Genomic DNA, 27,095 nt, shown 5'->3' with positions numbered 1-27,095 from the left:
TGATCTTGCACATAGTCATTCAATTCTAAGTGTTCAAGTAGTTTTAAGTATCATAATACCATTTTAACACCCCTCTGAATTCACGTATAGGATTCAAGGATAGAAATGGCTTTGAAATCCAAATTCAGGCATGGATCCTAAGTTTGCCAATTTTCTACTCTTATTAGTTTCTCAGAGAAAAAGACAAATTTCAATATATTTACTTTTGCAGTTTAACCCCTTAAATTGATATGGTTGATAAATAAAAGCCTTTTGTAACTTCCAAGAAAACACCACCAACCCTATTTGTGTATTGTCATGTATCCCATCTGCTTGGAATATATTTAGAGCTATCTTAGTTGTGTCTGCTCACATAGAAGATCAGCTTCATTCACAGTTCTCTTTTACTGGTAAAGACTAGCACAGGTATATCAATCATACAGGTAGCTCCTCTGATAGCATACTTGCTGGAACAAAACATGGGAACAGGAGTTTCAGGAAGGTATGTCACTATAGGAAAAATACTCAGATGTGTGTCTGTACATACACACACACGTCACATCTTCTCAAGTCATCTCCATTGATGTTTCAGAAGTCAATAAAAGAGTGCGCACACTTCATTGTAGACTCAGTTACATTTTGATGCACAATATGAAGTGGGTGAGTTGAACATGATCTATTTTATAGTCTGTCGTGTCTGCAGCAGAGACCTAGCGTATGTATTCACTTAGAGCCTGCTCAAGAGTCAATGTTCCTAATGTAATCTTATAATCTGTGTAAATTTCCACGAGCTTTGGCCTGCCTACGCTGATTAGAAAATGAACTAAAGTAAACAAGCACGTCAGAAACAAAGCAGAAGTGACAAAACCTAAGGTTTTTGCTATCTAGTTTCTTCGGAAGAAGAATTTTGATCCAGGGGAGATGCATTTTCACTTCATAATTTTTCCTACTACATCCATTTTCTAGTCACTATTAACTATTTACTTTCTAAACTATAGACAGAGGTTTATTTTCTTAACTGTGCTGTTTCATTAAAATTCAAGCCTAAACACTTTCCTGTTGGTTGCAAAGCATCTTTCTATTTTCATACTTATTACATATTCTTTTCTGTTCCAGAAACATCGTGATATTCTCCCAAAATTTTCTTTTTATATTAGCAGATAAATGAGACCCAACAGTTTGGGTAAAACCTGTTACAAATCAGGGACTACTTTCCAGCCATGACCACAAGAGGCTATTAGACTGGATTTGAACATGAATTGCTTTCCTAATAGCTGCAATTTGCAATTATGCTATTGTGTGTATAAAATAAACCGAATTGTTATGCCTCAGTGTGTTTCTCCACAATCTTAATGGAAATATTTTTTCAGTATAGGAACTATACATCATGCATTCTCTACACAATTGTACAGCTGGGCCACATAAAAACATATATTAATAAAGACTGACTATTGATTTTAAAAGGTATGTGTTTCTTCTGGCTTGAAATCAATTAATGGTAAAAATTAGTTTATTTTATCATTATATCAACATAATTAAGTTATTCCATTCTGCTCACTAATTCCATGGATGGGACATCAGACCTTTCAATGGAGTACACTGTAACACGTACGCAAGAAAGCGTACTTTCTTGCTCCTACTCATTAATCTGCAGGAATGCTTTTGCTCATGAGAAATGTTACAGAAATTAGAGAATGGCAAACCTTGGAGTCTCCTAACTGCTGAGGAAAAAGAAAAATAGCAATTAAAAAAAAAGTCTAGAAAAGGACTTATTTACTCTTCCAAACAAATGAAATAGGAATAGAGGTTTACCTAAAGAACACCAAGCTTCAGTCAAATCTTATCCATGGTTCCCTTTGATATGTTACTATTTTGATCAACGAAGAATAAAATGTCTCAAACAGTTTTACACAGTTTCCTCAAGGTATTTTCAAAAAATTTTAAGGCTGAACTGTGCATGAAATTTCAATCAAACTGAGAACAAGGAGATACAGATTTACTGCATCAGAGTCAACTCAACCCTTCAGCCCATGCAGAGCTTGGGGAAATGAATACAGAACCACTTAGTGCCACCATTATCATTAAAGGCAATTAATGTGCGAGCTTCACTCTGTCACTTGCATTTAAATTCATCTATCTGGAACTATGTCCGAAGCCAGACAGTACGATTAACAGATACTTCCAGTCGCATTTTCCACACAAATGGAAAACATATAATAAGGAACAGCAACAAACCCATGGTGTATCCTCTCCATACCATGCTTTTAGTATTTCTGAAGTCCTGAATCAACCACCAGTATTGAAAATGATCCATTGTATTACTATGTAAGGATATGATCTTGCATGTTAAACACCATCCCATTTCTATTACTCTACTCAAAGACACCTTGTTCTTTGTGTTTTGTCCTTATCTATTTCTAGAGTAACAATACCTTCTACTTTCTTATCATCAAGTTTCATTACTATAATCCTATTTTTTGTCATTCCATAAAGCCATTTAATAAGACTAATTCTTCAGAAGTTAGTTGTCACTACCTTCCACGCTAAGTTTAATCTTTCAGCATGACCTGCTGCACCTCTTGAATGAGTTCCTTACCTGCTAATATAATTTTTACACTTAAACAGAGTTTAAGTAACAAAAAAAAAAATTAGATCCACTGTTTCTTCTTTGTCAGAAAAACAAAAATCAAGCATCTGATTAAATAGCGTTATTAAGTTAGTCTGACATGATACACCATTGTATTGCATTTTATCCAATTTTCCACTTAGCTCCAAGTCTAAAATTATTCTTTCATTGAAATATTGTTCTACGCCTTGCTTAGCTCTGAAATCTGACTATCAGGCCTCTGTTTGTTCCAACCATTTTTATGCTTTCTTGAATAGTATTGCTATGTTTGCTATAGTACAACAACCCACCTAATAGATTCACAGAAAGACAGGATTTACCATACTCAGGAAATACACGTTCTTTTGGCTTTCTGGCATGGAAATTGCTGCACCTTCTTATTTACATGGATAAAGCACTTCAACTCTTGCCTTCATTTTGAATTTGGTCATTTTACTGCCATCTCTTCCTTTTCTAACAGTCAACCAACCCATGTCAAATGCTGTCTGAAATTTTTGGATCCAAACTCAAAAAGATCATTTATCTTTACCAGTTCGTTCTGCATGGTAGCTTCACTCTTTCTTTGTTTTCATCTTATTTCTAAAGCTAAAGAAATTTTTACTATTAGCTATTATACTTCACTCTTGTATTTTCTGAGCTCAGAAAATATAGTTTTCTTGCCTGTTTTTTCCTGTCCTTTTTCAACAATTACAGCTTGTTTCTGTTAGACATTTTTGATTCTTTAGTTCCCAAATGACAACTGGAAAGGCTGTACATACAGACAGATAGATCTAAATAAATTTTTTTTTGCTTTGCCTATTTATTTCAAATTCAATCTTGCTTAACTATTTATTTTAATAAAAATTGTTACAGTTTTTCACAAACATAATTCTTCGATGATTTGCAAAGGGATTTTTTTTTTAGTTGAACTAAAGAAGCTGCTATTTCCCTGCTCAAAAATAACATAAGCCACAGTGATTTTTATTTTTAATCACAATAGAAGCTGATATCCTTCCTAGAAGAGGTCCTATATTTTCCTAATCAGTATGAGAACACTGCAGACGATTAACTTGATTAGATTTTCTCTCTCTGAATATTAATAAGATTATTTAGGAACACTACTACACTCATTCTGCAGCACAATCCCCATATGAGCATTTTCTACATGTAAAGATCTATATTTAGCATCTATCTATGCCTCCTCCTATGGACACATAAAGGAAGGGAAGGTCACAGAAAATTCTGTGGCCCTCTGGGAAAGCAGGAATTTGCAGTAAATTTAAAGGGAAAGCTAACAGCCATATTCATGCCAAACAGCCCACATACGTAGTTTGCCACAAAATCCTTTCAGGAATTCCACAATTTTTATCCTACTGACACCAAGGATTTGGTCCATAGACTTCTGGGCACCATTGAGGAACACTGACAACAAATACTAGCAGGGAAAGAGAGCATTAAGGTTCTGGAAAATGTAGTGTCTTAATGAAACTAAGCAAGTCATCTCCTATTTAGATGCTCAAGGAAACAAACATGAAAAACATGTTCCTTTCCAGCTGCACAAATCCAGGTGGATTTGGCTGTTCCAGGAGCCCCAAACTGGGTAATTTTTTTTCCCAAAAATTTGGGGTTTTTTCCCCAGCACAGACCCAGAATCAAGGGTATATTTGTGCCATGGTGGCAGCTCCTCCTCTGTGTGGACAGCCCTGCAGGGGAAAGGCCCCGCTTGGGGGAATCTGCCCCAAATTGGGTTGGGAAAACGGGGAAAGGGGAAGGGGGAAGGGGCAGCTTTTGAAAGAGCTTTTACGTCTTCAGTAGAGATTAGAGGGAGGTCGAGTTTATAAATCCTTTCTATAAATAGGCTTTCTTTGCATTTTAAAAACCTTAAATAGCATGTTTGATAGTTAGAATATGTAAAACTGTTATTGCTCCAAAAGTATTCTCATTCCTTGCTTTCATCTTTTTATATCAGTTTCTTGAGGATTCAAACACAGTATGCAGTTTGAAAGTTTCTTAAAATCATGATCTAAAATATTAATAAAACCAGTAAATTTTAATTCATATACATGATATGTTTACTTTGATTTTTTCCCCTGATATTCATTATGACCTATATTTCATAAATCCAGATGAAAACATTTGGCTCTGGGAAACGCAAATGCTGTAGTAATACTAGCAGTCTAAGGATTAAAATTGTGGTTTTATTTAAGCTTTATATCCAAAATCTGTTCCTGAGCTTGCCACAGCTTTGAAATCATTCCTCAATATACTAACAAACAGAACAGATGACTTTTAAAAACTTACAAAAACACTCACCTTGCTGTCTCCCTCCACTCCGCGTCCTCTCCTTCACGCCAACAAATTTCATCAAGCTCGGTAAAGAGATCATGAGGAATGTGTTCCTCGTCATCATCTTCTGTTCCAAGAATAAACTGCACCCTTTGTGATGGGGTATCTGGGAAAAAATGAAAATATCAAGTCCAGAACACCAAGTTTTTTGCCCTGAGCAAGCAAGTATCTAAAATTTCATGAGATTATCCAGACTCTCTCATCCGTATCACTTACTGACACACTGAAAACATGATTGTAGTTATGCTGTAAGAACATTTATACACAAACACTTTCAGATTGAGACCTCTATTTACTGTAGTTGTCTAGTCTGCTAATTAAACTCATCTAAAGACAGAATGTGATGTACAGAAGTAGAGACTACTGGAAGCTGGAATGGCATCTCACAGAAAAAAGGCAGCACAGACAGCAGCATAGATAGAGCTGATAAAAGTCTTTTACACCAGTGTTACAAAAACTACTTTGCCACATCCTAAATCTAAATCTACAGATCTAGCGCAGCTCACAAAGCTGGTGTACTAAATGTGCCTTCTTTGTTTTACCTATCAGGAGAAAGAAAGCAAAATAAACCTCTCTAATGTCAATATACACCTGGGAACTTCAAAAGGAACGGATCACTATCTCCACCTACCATCCCCTGCCCCTTCGTAAACTGTTCCTACATGGTTAGGCTGTTTCAGATTAACAAGTTGTTTATCTGTCCCAATTTCCCTATTTTATTCTTCCTGTCTCTGTCTTCCCTTTACATTCCTATTACCAGTTATTTTTCTTCATAACCTTTCAGTGCAGACCACTAAACCTATTTTGGAGTCATATGATTCTTTTTTCATATCACTTAGAAAATTTCCAGAGCTCATGGATCACCTTAACATAGATGTATATTCAGTGTTCATAGCTCAAATGTAGTAAGTCATTAAAAAAAATCCTATCCTTATTTAAATGCAAATCTCAAATGAACAAACTAGATGAAACCCAGTCTCTCTAGAAATACCTAGTTATTTTTTCTGCTAATGCATTTTAGATTTCTGAGAGGAACGAAAAGTCCTTTGTGAGAGTTGATAGGGGCCAGGCTGTCAGTCAACCGAAAAATTGATTATCCAGCAGAACAGCTCAGCGATTCCTTGAACATTGTCTAAATGAAGTTCTGTTCTACAACCATATTTGTAAGACAAGCAACAGTATTTTCCATCTAGCAGTGAAGAGCATCACTGCATAGGATCCTCAAGGTCTCTGAATTTTGGAAAAACTGAGGTGATAACACTCATTGAATGCTAGTTAAAGAGCAAACACAGCACTGATCAAAAAAAAATTAAACGGGCCACTGATACAGGAGAATAAATGCAGCAGTAAAGACACCTTTTTTGGTAGTAGCAGTAAACTTGCTATAGCACAAACAATACATGACAGTTTTCACCTGAGGTCTATTTGCTTAATCAGAGTGTAAAGATATAGCACGGTCAAGCCTACTTACTTCTTCACAAAGCAAGGAAATGAAACCCAGGAAGAAGTACAGGAGAGGAGGGAGAGAGAGATGGGCTCAGGTACTACTAAGCTGTCAAGAATGAATCTGCAGGGGGACAGCTAAGGGGACAGAAATTACTTTTGGTGAACAGTAACAACCTCCTCCACTTTACCTTTTCTTCTATTACTCTTCTCTCTCACTGTTCAGTCCTCTTTTTCTTTTCAATCTCTATTCTAGACCCCCTTCCAGCCTCTCTCTATGTTTATTTAAAAAAAAAATTCTCTATGTTCCTCATATCCACATGTTGGTACATTCTAGAGAAGGAAAAAGTAAATACAAGCATCAAGATTTAATCTGAGACTAGAAAGTACACTCTGGTCAAGAAGCGTGCAACTTTTTAAGACTGTTTCCCAGAAGGACAAAATTCAGCGAGATATGAACTTGCAAAGGACAAGCGCATATGACTAGTGATAGAACATGGAAAACAAGCCACTTCGGTAGAGAGCTGGACTGCCACGAAAATCTGAGAATAAGCATTTCCAAGAACATCCTGTACTCTTGACAAAATCAGCACTAGAACTGATTTACAGCAACAGCTACTGTTAAGTAATAAATGTAGTGTTGTACAGCAGAGCTGCAGTTTTATGACAGTTTGATACTCATGCAAATGCACACTTTCAGCGTGGGAAGGAAAGCAGAGGATCAGAAATCCCTTGAGGTGAGCAGAAGCAAGGAAACACCTTACTGCTGTGATTTGCTCTTATTGGGTCTTCTGTGTAACATACAGCTACTTGACTGACAACAGTGAATAATCTATATCAATGACGAAATATGCAATAAACTCTCTTCTTCCCAGTAAAAGTAGCTGCTGGATTCTGGCCATCTTTTTCTGCTGCTGTAATTTGTATTGGTGTCTGAAACCTGCAAGCCGCAGATTGATTTTCAGACACCAAGCTGGAAACTGGAAATAAAAAAGTTATTATTTGCTTTATAGTATAATAATTTTATTTCAAGTACAAAACCCTAAGAGAATTAAACAATAGAAACACAATAAAATGTAAAAAAAAAAAAAAAAATCTGTTGGTGCTACTTATAAAACTGAGTTAACAGCATTACTCATGTGAGCAATGCCAGATGGCTTTGGCTCTTATTCATAGCAGTAATAAATACCAAATATGTCATTAATGTGTTATATGGAAAATGAGTAATATGTGATTCAAAAACAGTATGAAAGAATACTTCAATTGCTGACTGTCAAACTGTGATAACTTAATCCTCAGTGTAGAAGCATAATATTTGCAAACTAGGACACTCAAATTTTTTTGAAGTCTAGGAAAACAGAAATTGGCTTGAATATTATCTGTGCCTATCCCTACTTCAAGCAGTACAGCCAGCGTAAAAAAAAATCCTTCATATTATTATTGCTATTTCCAAAAAGTAATGAAAGTAATCTAGATTAAGCTAAAAAAAATAAATTAATGTGACTAATTTGTTACTAGTATTTCTAACATTGCAGTTGTTTTATATCAGACCACAGAGACATTAGACGCAATGTGAATTTAAAGTTCCACAAGATGCAGCTGATGATTCTACCAAGTAAATGGCTCACCACTAGTTCAGGAAATCCTCCAGGACCAGCTGGGACTGGGCAGAAAGTCTGGTACACGACAGGAGGAGGAGTACCATCAACAACCACCCATGCTCAAATAAGAGCCATCTCAGTCAGGAAAATTTGAAGCAGCTTTCTGTTTGCTGTGGCTCCACCAGCCCATGGGAGCCTCCTGCCAGACTCTGTGTTATAGCTGGGTCTCTGGGCTTGTGTTCACATCATCCGTGCAGGACTCACACAGACACCCAAACTACATCTGATACCTCAAATTCATTGCAAGCATGGAAAACCTGAGTATTCCAGGTTTAAAAATCTGTACAACTCCACCACACTGTTAAAAGGGTAAAAATTAAGACCTAGTGGATATGGTATGGGGGGATCTTATCAATGCTTATAAATACTTAAAGGATGGGTGTCAGGAGGATGGGGTCAGTCTGGTTTTGGTGGTGCCCAGTGACAGGACAAGAGGTAACAGGCACAAACTTGAACATAGGAAGTTCCATCTAAACACGAGGAAAAACTTCTTTACTTTGAGGGTGGCAGAGCACTGGAACAGGCTGCCCAGAGAGGTGGTGGAGTCTCCGTCTCTGGAGACATTCAAAACCCACCTGGACGTGTTCCTGTGCAATCTACTCTAAGGTGACCCTGCTCTGGCAGGGGGGTTGGACTAGATGATCTCCAGAGGTCCCTTCCAACCCCTATCATTCTGTGATTCTATGTATTATTGAAAGCACAAATTCACACTGGGATTCAGTGCTGCAGAAAGGAAGTGACTCTGCAGCAACCTGACATACTGTTCACTACTATGACTCTTTGTAAAGTCCTTAACATCCCTAAATCAAAAGCAATATATGGGCACAGACATGCCAAAACAGCAGAACTTAAAGCTAGAATTGATAATAACCTAATTCCCAGAGGGCAACACGAAAAGCTGCTCCCTGGAACAGCGCTGACTGCGGGCAGGGGAGAACGGTGGCGTACGGAACACATCTGGGAAGGAACCATAACTGGCATTTCCCCCATTTAAAACATCCCCAAGTGCAACCACAATTCTGGGTTAGAACTGCTCCCTCCTGCCTAAGGGAACAAGGTGAAATCAGGCCAAGGTAAGAAAGCAGGATCATTCTCAGTCCCTCCACATAAATTCAGCCCAGCAAACAACCTGCTCCACTGCATCACTCACAGCGATACACATCTCCTCCTCGGTGCATGCCAGGATTTCTCCTGAGACAACCCGCCCTGCCATCAGGCAGAACTGCACGCAATCTGCCCAAGCCATACCACAAGCAGAAACGCAGCCTCGGCTACATATAAAATGTATTCCAAATTTTGTCCTCTGCTCTTAATAAACTCTAGAAAGGGTGCAAAAATGTACTTCTGGTAACACTCTATTAGCTCAATTGTCAGAAGAGGTTTATGTATTTCCAAGCCTTTTGAGAACCTGCATTTCAGGGTAGTATTAGTAGGCTAATGTTTCTTATTGGGGTCAGTAGATCTAAGGGTGAAAAAATTACTTTTTCTAGATTAGAAAACAGGCCAAAAATTAAAATAAAATTTACATTACAGAAGTTCACATAAGATAGTAAACATCATAGACAAGATTTAATCCATCCCTCATGCTATTGTACATTCACATTAAAGTAATATTAAATATACAATTTTATTTTTTTTGATTGCTCACTGCACAGGATGGGCTGCAGACAGGGAGTGAACTGGTGTAACATAGTTGACATCCGTAACAACTCCTTTCAAAGGGGAAATGGTGTGAAAAAGTCAAAGGATCACAGAAAAGAAAGGATCATTTCACACACAAACAAACATTCATCATCCTCCTGCTTGCGCTCACCAAGGAAGTGGTGGACAGGGGCTCTTCCCCCACCTCCTTCCTGTGCAGACTGGACTTTGTGCTTCAGCTCAGCAATCAGTAAAGGTAAGGATCATAAATTACATTGTTTTTAATAAGAAAACATGGTAAAACTTAAATCAAAATTTACACATAAAATAGTAAACAGCCATGTAGCACATTTCTGAAAATCTCTTCACAGACCTTAGAAACCATTTATTACGCTGGGAGAAAGTATTCCCTTGCTTGCTCCTCTGGCACTCTATCCCTATACGTATAATCTTGTTTTCAGGAAGCGCTCTCTACATTTTTTTCACCTGAATTGTTTCTGTCACCTCAGGGCTATGACAAATAATCTTGTTTTGGATCTGACAATGTGGACAATTCCCAAGCTTCAATTCTCTTTGCTAGACTGTTAAAACTGCAGTTATGATGCATTATTTTAATCCAGATTTGCTGCAATCTGTTCCACAGCTGCCCAGAGATTCAAATTTCCAAGTTCATCCTTCAGCAGCCAGAGCCTATAGCTAAGGGTAGGAGAATTCTCTTAACAGCCATACATTTTACAAATAATTAAATCTGCCCCATTAATACCCCTTCAAGGTTTGAGTTTAGCTACCAAATACAGTCAGCTGAGTCCTTTCATTAAACTTTCTTCGAGCCCCTCTAGTAACCAAGAGAAGTCCCCCTCTGCAATTCACTTTTTCGCTTGCATTACCTTCAGAGAGTCTTTCCTGAACCGCGCGTAGAGTTCTGTTAGGCTCACCTCCAGGGCTGCTCAGCTTCCCTTGCCACATCCAATATCATGAATTACAAATTTAAGCCTCTTTAAAACTAGAGATTATTAAAGCCAGATTTCTTAAAAGAACAAACCAAACCTTGCACAAGCCCAACAGCGTCTAGTCCTAGAAGACACCACAGGAGGCTGAAATCAAATCCCAGTCCTCACAGCTGTGTTCACTTCACCCTCACAAAAGCTGTCCTTAAAGACACACTGCTGAGATCTAAAGTCTTCTTATTCCACCCCATTTTAAAACAGAAACATAAATATCTCTAGCTCCTAAGTGCAAGTGCAAGACAGCTGTTTCACAGGTTACAGGCAAAAAACAGACATCAAAAACCACTGGAAATTGCCACTAAAATCCCCAGATGTACCAAGCAAGTGCAACCCTACCAGCCAAAGGGAAATCTGCCCCAGATTTTAAGTGCCACCAGGACCCCCAGCGCTGATGTGGCAGTCCCGGACAGCTTGTGGCCCTGCAGCCCACTGGGGCTGGCACCCATCACACTCGCAGCAAACAGCAACAAGGACCTGCTGTAGGCTAGAAACAGCTTTTTTGCCAAACTAGTTTTTATTTGCATCAATTCCCTAATTTAGGTCACAGAGTAGCCACGATACTTGCCCCACAAGGAAAGCTGTGGAGGAGGGGAGCTTAAAGTGGGCATGAAACTGGAGCATTCATTACAGCAGCGGCATTTCAGCTGGGAACAGTAAACCTCTTCAATAAAGCAAATAGCATTACTGCATTTTTAACTTGAGTGGATAATTTCATTGGATTTCTCCTTTTCTTCCAAAAAATTATGAGGCAAGATGGTGGAAATCTAGATCTTGAAACCACTTAGCTTACAATTTTTACTACCTAAAAAAGCCTCTCCGTGAGCAAGCCATGTAATCTGCAAATCATGGAATTCAAAGGCACACCATTACGGCAAAGTGGAAACATCTTGTACAGCCTCATCTCATCAAGAGGCAACAGACAGACAGCGAGAATCAGGTGTGGGGAGAACAAAAATAAAACTTCAGTAAGTGATCTGTGCCCCCAAATGGCAGGACTCTACCTTTTTTTATTTTACTAACTACGTAATCTACATATTATTTGTCTAGAAGCTCTGAATCTGCACACTGAGAACATTCAGGTTATTTTTGAAAAGTGACAGTAGGAGATTAAAAAAAAAAAAAGCTTATGAGCTGCGACCAGGATATTCTAAAAAAATCTATTTCTCTGCAGAAACATTCCCTCAGAAAGTAGCTGGTACATCTTTCCCAGCCAGGGTTCAAAGGGATTACCAGGAAGCTTACAGCCATGGGCATTACATTGAATACAGGTGTTTTCTAGCCATGTTGATACAAAGAAAATTGTTGAAGAAATTGTTTTTCACTGGATAGGAACCTGTCCACTCTAAGTGGGGCCTGCACAGCCCCACAGCACTATATGCACCATGCAGCTCCCTGAAGCAGTGACAGCAGAGCAAGATCTGCACCTAATGGTACTTCACAGATGAAGTTATACATTATACCACTATAAATTATGACAAAAAATAATGCTTCATCCCATGCTTGGTTAACTGAGCAGTCTGGAGCACTTCATGTCTGAGTATTTCAGGCCTTTACTTGTTCCAGCATCTCTATTTTTCTGTTGTTGCATCTTTGGCTTTTATTATACCTCCTTTCATACTTCACTGCTCCAAAACACTGCTAATTTATTCTCTTGTATCATAAAAATCCTAATGTATTTTTCTGACTTACTTCAAAGCACTGTGTTCTATCGGCTGGTCTCACAGCGCTTATTTTCTCTATCTTTCTTCTTGCACCTGCTCATTGAAATGTTTTTTTCTTTCCCCTCCTCGTCCCCAGTTCCCATGAATACAGCCTCCTACTACTCAGCAGAAATGCATTAAAAAGAGTATATGGTGAGAGGGTGCTAAGCATTTCTGCATGTTAAATTAAATCAGAATGATTCATAAATTAAGGGACCATTTTGGATCTGCTCTCTTAGGTAGCACAGTCCCTCATATTAAGTTATGCATCAAGTGCATTTGTCTTCCTTGCAACTTTCTTCAGCCTCTGGGTACTATTATAACCTTGTGGTCATGGGGAACAAGAGCTAAAATGCGTTACTGAGGTTAAGTGGCTTCAGATTTAGTGCCACAAGTATCTGTTGCTCCCCCTGTGTAAATAAGGCATAGAAAAACTGCATATATTCTCTCTAACGGCAATACTTCTCCCCAGGTAGCACAACCTGTCTAAAACTCCTGTAAGGAAAATCCATAGTAAAAGCAAGGATGCGGATATAGACTACGATTAATCCCTGTATAATTTTGTCTGCCTGCTCTGACTGTGCTTAACCCCTTCATCACTGTATAATTTTCAGATTTACCAACTTACAAATGCACTTCAAAACTATCTTTTTCATATTACCCCTATTCCACTGTTAGAGCAATCTTGAACATTTTCACTTAGCGCAGAATTGTGTTAACAGTGCATTTTATTGTATGCACAACTGTCAAAGACTATTAAGGACAGATTCAGTCAGATAATTTCAGGTTTTTTACTTCTGACATTAGGAAGGACACAAGCCTAGGTCTCCAGAAGTTGAAAGAACAAAGCTAAGTTCTCAGCCAAAATGTGTCATATACTGGCACTTAAATAAAACCAGATGACTCAACAGAAGACACTGCTTCATAGTTTAAAATAATCTCACTTCTTGGCTAATGTAACTTTCAATTGTTTCTTTTTAATCTGACATTATATGCATATATGCACATTCTTTTTGAAAACTATTTTAATAATTTATGAACTCTTGTTTTCCAAGAAACCAGTTTCAATATAGTATTGGGTCTTCGTACATTTGAAATACATTCCAAACAGAACAACCACAGCCAATTTTTCCTTCACTGTTCAGTCTTCAAAACATAACACATATCTACTAAGTTTGAAAAAGTCTTGACTTTGTTTCATTCTCCATACAATTCATTGTGAAAGATTTGAGTATTTTAAGCTCTTTACAATATACTTAGCCATCAGCACTTATAATCTACTTCCTCCAAAGCTTTCTACATACATAATACAAACTTCAGATTAAAAGAAAGTCTTATAATTAGTATTCTGTAACCTGAAATTACATTGGCACATTTTCCTAATGATTTAAAAACATTCTTCCGTTGCACACTGACAAACTGATTTCTATACATGCTTCCATTATATTTTCAACACTTACTACAGCCTTGGACATTTCAGCTCATGCACTTTTTATTTGTGAACAGCAAATATTCTGATGTGTTTTGAGACAAAGATTGACTAATTTATTCATTACTACCTTTATCTGTTCTCTGTAATGTTTTTTTAATTTAAAATGTTGAGAATTTTAGAAGTTTTGTATCGGGTTTGTTTAGTGAAAGGTATTTTTTCCCATTTGCTCTTAAGTCCTCAGTTAGCAGACTCATCTTACAATGGATATTACAGGGCCATGTATGGAAAAGGCAAACAAAATCTGGATTGCAGTCAATATCTGATATAACACTGTAGCTTCAGTAACATCAACATTATTACAAAACTAATTGTAAAGAAGCAGAACTCCTCTATGTTACGTTTTAGGGGCAAATACTCCAGAGCCTTCAGTGAGGGCAGCTGGTGCCATAAAAGCACTTACCTCTCCCAGTGGTGGTAGCAGCCTACCATTATGAGAACACTCCTGGACAGTCTCCTACAGTGGCAGAAATTACTGAGATTTTTCATGTATTGACTGCCACTGGCTGCTGCCCTTCATCAGAAGTACAAATCTTGGCTCTCCAGCAGAGACTGGAGAGGCTCTGGTGGGTTCTCCAAAACCCCACTGCTAATCACGTCCAAGCCGTAACAGAACAGAGCACGCATAATCATACTGATGTTTATTATTAAAAGATCTATGCAAATATATAAAATTTATCTTACCAAAAGGAGGAGACTCTCTCCCATCTTCTAATCCTGAATCTCGCTCTCTGTCTCTCTTTCTGTGTTTATGTCCACGGTGCCTATGGCGTCGGTGACTTTTTCTTCCACCCAGTGGCACATGAACTCCAATGAACAATGTTCGATGGCCTATAGTTAAAAAAAAAGTTACCTTTTAAAAAGGGGGTGTGGCAACACAATAACAATATTAATAACCATAACAGTATTAATGGTATAGTAATTATTATAATCATGTAATTATAGAATATCGGTTATTCTAACGTTAATTGTCGTAACGTTATTGATTACAATAATGATGATGTAGCGTCACAGATAAACAAGCCCTTCACACAAGGCAAAATCCCAGTATTGAAATCCTTAAAATGCAGTGCCAGATTACTTTTTTTTTCTTCAAATTTGCATCTCTGTGTGTGAACTTTCATTAAAGCCAGACAGGTGTTCTGTAAAATGTCTTTCAAAACAGTCGCATGAAGAGACACATGGATCTCTTCGCATTGAACATTTGGTAAAGTTGCTGTTTGCTTTATCTGTACAGGAACTTTACAAAACTCATTGCTATTTATGAGCCAAACCTTGACAGAATTCTTGTGGGAAATTCACTGAAGGGAAAAGAAGCTGGGGGGGGAGGGGGGAAGAAGAGACCGAAAAAACAATAAAACACTATGGACTGCAAAATCCATATCCAACTTTATGTACTCACATCACAAATACATTGCTGATAGCTTAGGGTCCTTTTATTTCTTCTATTTCATTTTTTAAAATACATACAAAGGTAAACATTGCCATGCCTGCCACCATCTTTGAACCTTTGAACCTGAGGAATTTTATGTTGCTGATCAAGCCCAAAAGATTTAGCTCTCTTAGCTAACAGGATCAGAGCACAGTAAAACATTTAGAAGGGAGAGAGCACAGGGCAAATGTGTAGAAAGTACCACAACAGAATAAATGGGAAAGGAATCATGACTCACTCCAGGCAAGTCTCCTACATTTACTCAGCAGAAAGACAGTGTCCAGATTACTCATCTCAAATAACATTTATTTTCTCCTTGAAATGAGCATAACACAGCTAGTGGATAATTGCTGCTTTGCTGCAATCATTCAGCAGCATCAATCATCTGAAAAAGGTCAAGAACATTAAACTAAGGTGGCACGTGATCTCTAATCCCATGGAGACTCCAGCAGGGGCAGAAAACACAACAAGGTAGCATTTGTCACAATACATCAAAGAAATTCAAGGCTGACAGGAATTCTCTGCAGAAGCAAAGCTAAAACAGCTGGAGAAAAGGCTCTGGACACCACACTTGTTACTTCCTCAACTTTGATTCATGTTAAGGAGACTAGAAAGAAGAGACATCAATTTTTGGGAGACTATTCTTGTAGAACCAGGAGATTTTTCTGAAACAAAAGCCACAAGTTGAAAATTTTTTTTTTATTATTTATTTTTTAGATACCTCTTTCTTCTTGCTTATTACATTTAACACAAGAAATTATTTAAAGGGAACTGCTGCTTTTGGTGTATTTCAAACGTATTGCAATCAGTGGTGCACGAAACAAGAAAAAATGTATTCCATAAAAAGAATTCATTAAAAAGATATTGAAGGACAGCAGTAATGTAGTACTCAACATTTCCTTGTCCCCTTCCTTGGGGAGAAAAAAAAACCAAAACAACATTTTAAAATGAATGGGGTTACCCTTCCTAAGACTTTTAATCATTTCCAGAGGTGCAAACAGATTGCTTTTTTTAATTTAGTAATTTAATACATTCCTGCTGCTTTGTGATAGAAGTGAGCACGCTTATCCTAGTTTTGTGCTACTTCAATGCTGAGGTTGAACCTGCACCAGGAAATGCAGATTCAGGTTTACACTTCAATTAATTTCCAGGGCTGAATCCAGGACTTGAGTCCAGACTGTTCTTTATTCAATTAACTGGGAAACAGGCCCTAAAATGCCACTATATTCATGCGTGTCTGAATACCACAACAATTCTCCCTATAGAGACAGTTTCAGTTCACACTGAAAAGAAAATAGGAACCTGGAAACTGAAATGGATAACCAAAAAAAGCAAAATAGATTTTATTCCGCGTGTGTGAATCAACTGAGGCAGACCAAGTTTTACCAAGAAAAAACTTCAATAAACATAGAGAGGAATCTAGGTCCTTGTAATGAGGTCCAGGCAAACAAGAGGTAAAAAAAGAAACTGATGGGAGAAAAGGAATAGCTTTCTACAGAAAAATGATAAAGCAAAAGAAAAAAAACTGCATAAAGACTTAAGGAGTTCTGGTTTATTAAAAGAACACAACTGAGGAGCAAAAAAAGACCAGCCAGGAACAAAAGAAAAATTAATGAATTCTCCATTGCTGGCAAAATGACAGTGAATGATAGAAGCAGGGGGGGAAAAAAGAGGAAAGATTAAATCCAATGAGTAAAGTGACCTTACTTCAGGTAACTTTTTGATGGTAAAGATTATAAACTGGTGCCCAGAATGCAAGGTATTTTTTCCTGTTCAAGTTGACTGAGACATTACTGAAGAAGAGTTCCCAGTGAGCTCTCTGAATTTCCCAAGCCCAGAATGCCAAACACGAGGCTGCCCTGCAGCCTCCAGGACAAAGCAGGGCAGAAACACCAACCTTTCTCTGACAGACAATTTCTTGCTGCCTTACACTAGAGAAGAGCATCCACACCTGTTCCAATGAAGTTCTTCAACAGATTTCTTTTTTCCCCCTAAAGACTTACATTATTTAAACATGAGAATAATTTGAAGATGAGAACAAACAAGAACTCTGCTTAATATAAAACCAATATAAATATAAATAATATAAAACCAAATACCAAATGAACCTTTATGCTACAATTCTAAAACAAGGATTTTTCCAAAAGAACATTTTTCAAAAAAATCTTCATTTCAAGAGGATCAAAAGAGGATTTGCTTTTATTCTTGTTGCCATAAGCAAGTCCCAAGAATCAGCTAGACTCTGTCATTTTAATGTTGTGCACAAAAGCAGTTACTAGAAGATTTCTGTCCCACCATAATACAAATATAGGCTGCAGATAGCTCCTGAACATCACTGACATCAGTGGTAAAATTCCAAAGGACATAAACAGAAGCACATTTCCTCCCCAAATATGCAAAACTGGGTAGACGATCTTTTTTTCTTTTTTTTTTATACCTTCAGCACCTACATTTACTATAAGGTCTCAGTTAATCTGACTAAATTTTCTGAAGAAAGAACAGCTATAATTTCAATTTGGCTGAAGTAAATTGCAGGATATCCAAAAGGATTCAGATTTGTTCCCTATAGTTTATGACTAATTGTATAAGGGCATTCCTTTCATTTACCTTTAAGAGCTTTTTTGTGTGTTTTATTATTTACTTCATCAGGATGCCATCTAAAAATGCCTGAATTTTGCTTAAATACTGTAAAATAATTCTGCTCTGCCATACGTTCGCACAGTGTCTAGCTCAATTGGATCATAATTTCCCATTCTTTTGTCAAGGCTACAAAGGCATTAAAGTATAGGAAATAGTAACAACTGTAAGTTACATCAGGGTACATACTGTCTCCAACAGGTACAACCTAACTAGCATTGTCACACAGAATTTACACACAGTTTTAAGAGGTGAGCATAACAATGGATTTATAACTATTGAAAGCGAAGTCTTCAAAAATACCATGCTGGGCATCACTTTTTTATCACCTTCACTGTGCACCATGTGCTGTACAGTCCCATCACCTGAGAAAAGGCCAAAGTTGTTAGTCAAAAATCTACAAATGGATGAATGTTTTATGTTTTGCTTCATTTTTGCTTCATGTTTTTTTCAATTGCAATTTTCCAATGGTTGTGTTTTCTTGAAAAAAAAAAAAAAACAAAACAAAACAAAAAAACCAAAACAAAACAAAAAATGGGAAAAATCCTACTTGAAACATTTCTTTATTCTGTACCTCTCAGCCAAGGACTATGGTGGATTCGTTGTACAATATTTTGCGCACGAATGCACAGATAGCCACATGTAATCAGGTCCATGGAAACATATACAGATAAAATGAACTCAGGTACACACATGCAGATCTGTGGTTCTGGACACACTTAAGAGTTTTGCCTCTTGTCCTTTCTCAGAAAACAAAGTACATCTAATAGATCAAAAAGGATTTCTCCTGCTAATTCTTATTTCAAAATAAATGAAAGAATTTCTGTGCTGAGAGAGGTTTAATCCTCTCCACGGTTTACACTCTGTTTATGTTATAATTTTAAAAATCTGAATTAATTTAATTATCAGGGAGCCATAGGATTTATCTGGTCTTCCTGAGCTTTTTCAACAAAACCTACATTAACATCAATAGAGTTTTACCATGGAAAGACTATAATTTTGTTTCTGCAAAAACACACTCTGAATTAAAATGTTGATTTATGATTTATTCCAGATGTGCTGCTAGGAAAGCTAAACATCAGCACATGCATAAATATTTTCAGTATTAGGATTTAGGAGTGAATAATTTTCAAAAACTTAACCTCTGAGAAAATACATTAATATATGAAGATTATTTACAATCTGAGAGTTTATTAAAGAAATGCAGTACACTGAGTTGATCTGTCCTGCAATGTCACCTTTATACAAAGCTACACATCCACTGTTAAATTTTATAAATACTGTTTTTAAAAAGAGACTATTCTTAATCAAATTGCACGTAGCTGGAGAACAAAACCCAGAATATAAAGTCAGTTCAAATCTATGCATTTATATCATAAGTGGCTTTGGCCCCTTGTGGTTTACTTTCAAAGGATTAAAACACTTAAGTAAAAATATTTTAAGGATTAAAGAAATAATGAAATGACACTTGTTATAAAGTGTTCTTTTTAATTTTTACAGGATTACATTAATAAATCCAAATTATATTATAAAAGATTGAAAAGGGATCCTGTTAATTATGTTTAATTTTCAGACAGATGAAAGTACGTATAAGCTTATGTAAAAATCAGGATTTCCCCTAACCTTTTGAAGAAAAAGTGTATTGTGCTGTAAATATCTGCACTTTGTGGAGGTATGAATTCTTTGCCCTAGAAAAGACAGATACAAAATATACATTATTAATATCAACACATCTTGCAGACACATTTCTCAGAACAAAAATGTAAGTAGAAGGGTTGTTTCGGGTTACTGTATCCCAAAGAAGAAATTCTTCCTTACACCTAGATTTTATTTTAAGAACCCAATAGGAAATTAACCATCTAAAAAGGCAACCACAGAAAAGCAAATATTTTCTGCATAGCTCTTGAAAATGACAGATGTCACATTTAAAAATGGCTTTCAGAACATGGCATTCTAGGTCTTTAAAATGGAAGTTTGTCCTAGCTACCTATCTTATTCATTAAATAAATGGAAAGGAAAAGAAATGTTGTGGTATTTGTAAAGCTTTGAAAAATGTGTATCCCATTATAATTTATGGTGCTTAATGACTTAACTTAGGAACTTCTGGAAATCTCATTACAGTTATCTGAATGGGTGAGACGTGGCAAGGGAAAATGGAGATGGAGAGAAAGGGATTGTAAATGTTCCCCTTAATTTAGAGAAATTAAGATCTTTTTAATAGAACAGTAAGAGTACAGACATTTTTGCCCTAGTGCCTCCCACTCTCCTTCCAAACACAATTTTAACACAGAAAACACACGTCCATTTGGTAGGAAGAACACACATATGAAGCATGTTCACCTCCGCACTTCCCCATCAGTAGAGGCTCCGCAGGCCTCCATGTTACACCAGGCATGTGGGACTCAAGCAAGTACTTTAAGAGCTCCTTAGTGAACCAGCCAAGTTCATGCCTATTCCATAAAAAGTGACTATCCTGGATCTGAACATCCGTGAACGCCAAGTGCTTGTGGTACCTGTGCTGCCTTCCACCAGGAATGATCCAAATCTGCCATAGGCACCTGCTAAGACCAAGGCTTTCAGATCCCTGCCTCATGGGCATGACGGATGGGGGCAAATAAGGGAACAGATGCGTCTTGAAACATCTCCAGAAAGAGCAAAGTCAGGCTTCTGTGACCTACTAAGGAAACACACTGTAAAGTCAAGATGCCTTGAGAAAGAATGTTTTACCAGTGGTTCGAGCCAAGTCTCAAATGGCTGCTGACCTCAGCAGGACTGGAGGGCTTTCTCCCTCCTCTGGAAAACACTCAGTGCCTTGAGGCCTCTTTTATGTATTGCCAGCTAGAGCTGAACCAAATGCAATTTTCCATCCGCTCAAAAATGAACAGTGAGGTAGAGACAGAAAACCAGCAGTCCACGTAGAGTTAAAAAAAATTGCCTCTTTCCTTATAGGAGAAAAAGTGATTATGGTGAATTGTGTAGGAGTAGAGAGTACATGACTCACGATTCATTACTGTAGTGCAGCAGGGAGGCAGAGCTAAAGAGAAAGCAGAAAGGACAAAAGCAATGCTTCCTAAACCAACAGTTTACATTGCTGTTTGTGGTTATGGTTTCCTCAAGGGACATTTTTTACCTTTTTGCCATGCTATAATTTGGAGGAACTGACAAGAGAGACTTCACAAATTTTTTAGATCATACATGTAACTTATGTTCTAGGTTAAAGTACAATAGAAATTATAAAAAAAAAAAAATTAAAACAATATCCTTGGCCCAAGAAAGCATTAAGGACATAGGCATATATGGAGGATAAGAGCATCTCACTGAAGTCATTAAAATTAAGGACCTTTTAAAGAGCCCCGATCAATCACTGCCCTCCCAACAAATCCCTTCTTTTAACAAAACATTTTTCCAGGTTGAGGCTGGGCTAAAAAGTCTTTGTAACTGCACTTATGTTCATTCCCTATTTCACTACATTGCTCCAGAGGAGTCCACAGGTGTCGTGCATGGTCCTATCACAAAATGAGGTCTCAGACCTTGCCAGACAATAGCAAGAAAAAAAAAAAAAAAGTAAGCAGACACAGAATGTAAAAGGACCCTCTCAGACAGACACACACACTTTCCACTGATGGAAAGTGAAGCTGTGGTTATCAGAGGGAATAATTTGACCTATATTTCTAAATTAGCAACAAGCAAAAAAAAAAAAAAAAAATGCAAACTCAGTACTAGCACAACTGTATGTTAAAAATTGTTTCTGTCTTCTGATGCTGCAATTTTATAGCTTTCACCAATAACGGCAAGTTGGTTTATGCCAATTTCATTTATCAGAATTTCACAAGGTGAAATATTTGGAAATACTAGTCTCCACAAATATTGAAAAGGTTTCTTGTCAGTAAAGCTCAAAGCAAAGTCAAACTTCATAACCCAAAACTTATGATCAAGAAAAGACTCTGGCATTCAGCCAACGCTATGTGATAACTTGTTTGCTTTCATTATTTCATTGTTCTTCATGTGAACTTTCAAAGAGATTTTGTGAAAACGTCCTGCAGAGTTATTCATGAATCTTCAAGGTGAACCACCTTCCCACAAACATGGGAACACCTGGGAACGGACAAGAGACCCGTGCGAAGCGACCAAACCAGGTGATTGCTAAGGCAAGAGTGCAAGCACAGCTCAGGAGAGAAGTGAGATCTCAAGGAATACTGAGAGACATAGGAAAAAGGAGACAAAACCAGGTGAGAGGCACTACAGAAAGAAGTGGCTTAGAAATGACAAATGGAACAAGCTAGAGCATGTAATGCCTGGTAGGCAACAAAATGAAAGAATTCTGTACTTGTAAAGCCAAAATCGTTCTTTGTAAGAGACCTTTTTGTAGAGAGCTACAGCTATACAACCACGTCTGACATTGCTGGCATAGACTAACCAAAATCTCTCTCCAACTCTGTACTTCCACAGCTTATATTCTACCCCTCTGAGTCTAACAAACATTGCTGCAAGGAGTGTGAGGTCAGTCAGAATGAACATCAGCATGAATGGGGCACCCAAGGGAAGCAGAGGCAAGGCACCTTGGAGCAGGGGATCTGTACCAATGGGGTAACAAAGTATTTGCAACAGGCTGTAGTGTCCTGGCAGCCAAAGGGAGGGGAGACCTTGGTCAACATTCCAGTCTGGCCAAGCAGAATTAGTAGCTCACTTGCTCCTACGTAGGGGCAAGGATGAATCAAGGCCAGCAGGTTAATATGATTTATATTCTTTTAGTCCTGTGACCTGCTATGTCCTATTAATTTTCAGGTAAATAATGTCAGTGGCAGACAGGTCCACTATTATGTTATTTCTATGAAAAATGTCCAGTCTCTGAGAATAAAAACCTACTTCAATATCTGGAGCCACTCAGATTTTTACTAAATAATATGTGGAGATTAGAGCGTAATCACGCTGAGTTTTTCATGTATTAACCCTAACTGTATCTAATCAAAATTTCATTAAAATAATTTTTAAATTACTGTCACAAGCTAGAACAAATCTAAAAAGAAATAATAACTAAAAATAACCATTTTTAAAAGAGAATAAATAAATATTCTGGATTTCTCCTTTTTCGGTCAGCAGGACATCTACTATCAAAATTAATCTTAATTAATTAATTAATGCAGGTTGTAAAATACAAAACATCTCTACAAGCACACCAAGATTTCAAATTAATTTTTGGTTTATTAAGTTTAAATCCTCAGCTTCTGCATCCTATTCAGTGTTGTACTAGCGACGTTTATTTCCTAGTTTAGTTTGAAGTCTTCTGTGACTTTCAGTAATCAGTCCACATAATCTAAATTTTGTCAAAAGTGTCAGAATGCATATTCTGATGTACAGAATATAAATCCAGTGATTTATATACTGGATACGGTGTTTTATGTGTCCTGAGAGATGTGAAAGACAGCAAACTTGATTTCCCATGAGACAAATTTTTCCCATGCGACTTAGGCACTTAAAATGTCTGAACTATAAAAAGCTTAAGCAAAATCTTGTCTTTTTTGAATCAAGGATCATTTTGCAGTTTCCTCCAACAAAGCCAAGATTCACCCCTGATTCATGCCTGGACCTCCATCTAATCCTATCTCCAGCCATTTCCCTATTGAAGCTGCATCTCAAACCAGGCCACAGTAACACAGCAATTCTGAAATCCTGCCACAGATATCCAGGATTTGAAGCTGACCACCTCTAGCAAGGACAGCCATGGAACAGTCATTTCTCTCTCAGCTGATATGGTGGGCATAAGCAAAAGACCTTAGTCAGAGCGCATTTAGTGCCAATCCTTTTGCATATTTATATAGTCCAAGGGTCTCAGCATGTGATCTGAGAGAATCTGAGATCTCCAGACGTACGGATCAATACTAATCTTTTTAATCTATGACAGGAAAAGAAGGTATATCCATTTTGTCAGAAAACTGTTACTACTGAACATGCACTGAAGCAATGGCAGACAGCCAGAGACAACAACAGGGAGTAAGCGAGTGCAACTGTTTGTTTATGCGCACATCTGTTTATGAAAACTTGCCTACCTGCTCCCAGTACAGGTACATGTAAAATCTGTCTTTTTGCAATTAAGTACTTTAGTACCCAGAATCAGGGCCCAATTCTCATTTAGGAATTCCACCACTGATAAAAATAAGAGCATATTTATTTCAGCAGGAATTTTATCTGTACACACATTGAAAGATAACATGCAAAATATGTGATTATAACCAGGGGAGAGAGGCTCTTTGTTTTACTTTTAAAAATGCTTTCTCTGTCCCTTCATTAATGCAACAGTCAGACAAATGACCTGTTCGGTATTAGTGACTGATCTTGACCTTTAAACTCAGGAAAAATGAATTATGTGGAAAAATCATTCATGCTGAAAATCTGACTGCCAAAGCTCTGCAAACAATCCACTTCTGAAGCACTACAAAGCTTAAGTAAAAAGACACAATTTGAAATACAGATAGCAAGTACCATTACTGGCACTAAGATGAGCACCACATCTCTTGTGTTCCCGTAAGTACTGCAGTTCCTGTCCTATCTCCCCGATTTTTTATTATACAGCTCAGGGAAAGAAAACACTGATCTAGAGAGACTGAAGCAAAATTCTGGTGTTGTGGATGTTCTTCCAGGCAGCATTAATCACCATGATGTTTTCATGCTTTCAGGGAGATACGTACTTGCAATATATTTGCACAATAGCTGCCCCAAAATATGCAAATACAAGTATTTGCTGGGCCAAGAAATTTGAGATGGGAACTTTAGTACACATTTAAATCAGTATTTCTGACATTTGAATGCTGACAGTTTACAATTTAAAAAATAGCAAAATACTTACAATTTTCAGATTTAACCAGAAGAAATTGAATACTGATTTTCGGATTTAAGCATTTAGTTCTTCATGTGAATTGCAGTTTTTGAAATGTTGCTGATATGATGCTATGCTATTGAAACTTAAAACCTGTCAAAACTAGTCTTTGCTAGAATATTCAGTAACTAGCTATTTACATTTTTGAACCATAAACCCAATTAAATGACTGTCAAAGAGCTAATTACATAATACATATTAATTATCTAATTATATGATTTTTACTAAGCTATGCAATTAGCACCTGATTATATAATTTTATATTTTATATTTGTTATGTCATTAGGAAAAAGGTAAGTTTTCAGCAAAACCCAACACAATATACATTGGATAAGAATAAGACAGTGACATTTGTGAGTCACATGCACTGTTTCCAGATGGAAAAGTGCCTAGATGTGCTGCGATACAAATGGACATGCTATTAACAGCAACTGGATATTAAAATTTACAATCTCTTCAAATCTTTTTATGTCACTTGGTATTTCTGGATGCAGTGATTATATATTTAAAGATGTACCGATCTCGTCTTAGAGTGGACATGAAATCAGAGAAATATAACTGCATTATGAAGGATTCTACATTGAATAATTGTTTTTTTAGAACGTTATGAAGCAGTATGATTTTTATTTTAAAGAAAAGAAGACTCATTGTCTAACTACAGAATTTTTCAAGCCTAAACAATTTAAATTGATGGAAAGAAAAACCACTGTCATGGTTTTTGATGTTATTGATAACATCCTAGGAGCAGATTTTTTAAAGAATATTTTCACTGATATCTCACAGGAGCATCTCTACACCTATAGGATGGTGGGGGAAAATAGTAATTAACTACAGTTTTTAAATTACGTACTTGTTCAAATTTTGAGATGGGGCTTTATGTTCCATGTAGTCACATGTGGAACACCAAAGTAATTCTGATTGCCTTAACACTTGAGTCTACTCATGGAACCGAGCTTAAAGATGTGATTCACAACAGAAAGTTGTCAGTTTTTAAAACGCCACCTTACCATCATCAGTAACATGAATCAGCAAAAGGACGTTTTTTGGGGTAGATTCACCACACCAAAAAACTCTGTGAGTCAGTACTATGGAGAAGGGAAGGCGGGAAGCCCCCATTCCTCTGTCAGGTGTTTCTCTAAGGACACCAGATACAATAGTTTCACTTTGTCCACAGAAGACCGCAGAACACGAAGTGCGAGATCCAAAAAAGGGAGTTGTGTACCGAAGTCCAAAATTGTCATTCCCAGCCTGATCCACTGGCAGACACTTGCCCTGGAGACTCAAAAACCCTAAATGCCACCCCGTAAACATCTTAACCTGACATCTACCCTTGATTGTCCTCAGTCTTGCCCCAGACTGAGCAGAGAGCTATGTACCTCATACATGCCACACTGCATGACATTTTAAATTCTTCTGTGAGAGACTACCACATACAAACTAACACAGCCAGGCCCCTTTCAAAAGGCAGCCATGTCTGCTTTTTGAGGTGCTGCTGAGGGAAGCACTAACTGGGAGTTGCTGTGTATCATGTTGACATTCACATGAAATCATCAATATCGCCATCACACAGTACAGAGAATGCAAAATTCATACAGGCAGAGAGAAAAGGGGGAAAAAAAATAGATGGTGAAGTAATCAAGGGTAGGCATTTAGAAAGCTCACATTCATGCACAGATGGAGAAACCTCTCTTTAGACCTGAGGCAGGTAACTTTTCAGATGTAGGATATTGAAATATGCCCCAGATCTTAGTATTTCATTTTGGCTAGTTCCCGTGGCTCCATGTGACTAAGGCAAGAATCTTCCATGTCCCACCAGAATAAGCTAACAATTAAAATCAGCAAGTTCCAGCCTCAGGGATGGGATATCATATGTGCAACATATATATCATCATGATATATATCATATCATGATATATATCATCCAATAATTATGACTTGGGTGGCGGGGGTGTCACACACCTCAATACAAGAGTAGTAACTTGTCACACACCTCAATACAAGAGTACAGTAGTAACCAGAATGTTTTTGGGATCCACTAAACAAACTGAAATGTGATTCTTTCAAAGACTATCTGAATTATTGTGTCAATATCATAAGACAGTTCTCACAACTTCTCACTTTCCTCTACATAGTGATGTTAGGTGGTTTCAGCAGTCTATACTATGAAGTATCTGTCCAATTTGTGACACTCCAAAATGATTTTGTTCAGCTGAAGATGTGGCTAGGCAACTACAGGAGGACTGTAAAGCAAGCGTAGAAGACATTATAAGTACTATGTCAT

At 37.3% G+C, this 27,095-nt stretch overlaps 1 protein-coding gene across 9 annotated transcripts in view; it reads right to left on the bottom strand.

Annotated features, from left to right (window-relative positions):
• SLC4A10 (solute carrier family 4 member 10) overlaps window positions 1-27,095 on the bottom strand; it is a 164,358-nt gene that overhangs the window by 73,205 nt on the left and 64,058 nt on the right. For all 9 annotated transcript variants that reach the window (XR_010072083.1, XR_010072085.1, XR_010072081.1 and 6 more), the window contains 2 exons: window positions 14,556-14,702; window positions 4,898-5,036 (listed from right to left, as the gene is read on the bottom strand). Coding sequence is in view for 4 of the 9 variants with exons in the window: in XM_063342268.1 (XP_063198338.1) it covers window positions 4,898-5,036; window positions 14,556-14,702 (286 nt within the window). In the remaining 5 variants the exon portion in view is untranslated. The remainder of the gene's footprint in view (window positions 1-4,897; window positions 5,037-14,555; window positions 14,703-27,095) is intronic.

The sequence above is a fragment of the Chroicocephalus ridibundus genome, chromosome 7, assembly GCF_963924245.1.
Source record: "Chroicocephalus ridibundus chromosome 7, bChrRid1.1, whole genome shotgun sequence".
Lineage (NCBI taxonomy): Eukaryota > Metazoa > Chordata > Aves > Charadriiformes > Laridae > Chroicocephalus > Chroicocephalus ridibundus.
Note: the sequence above shows the minus strand (reverse complement) of the source record. Positions and strands in the feature narration are given on the sequence as shown.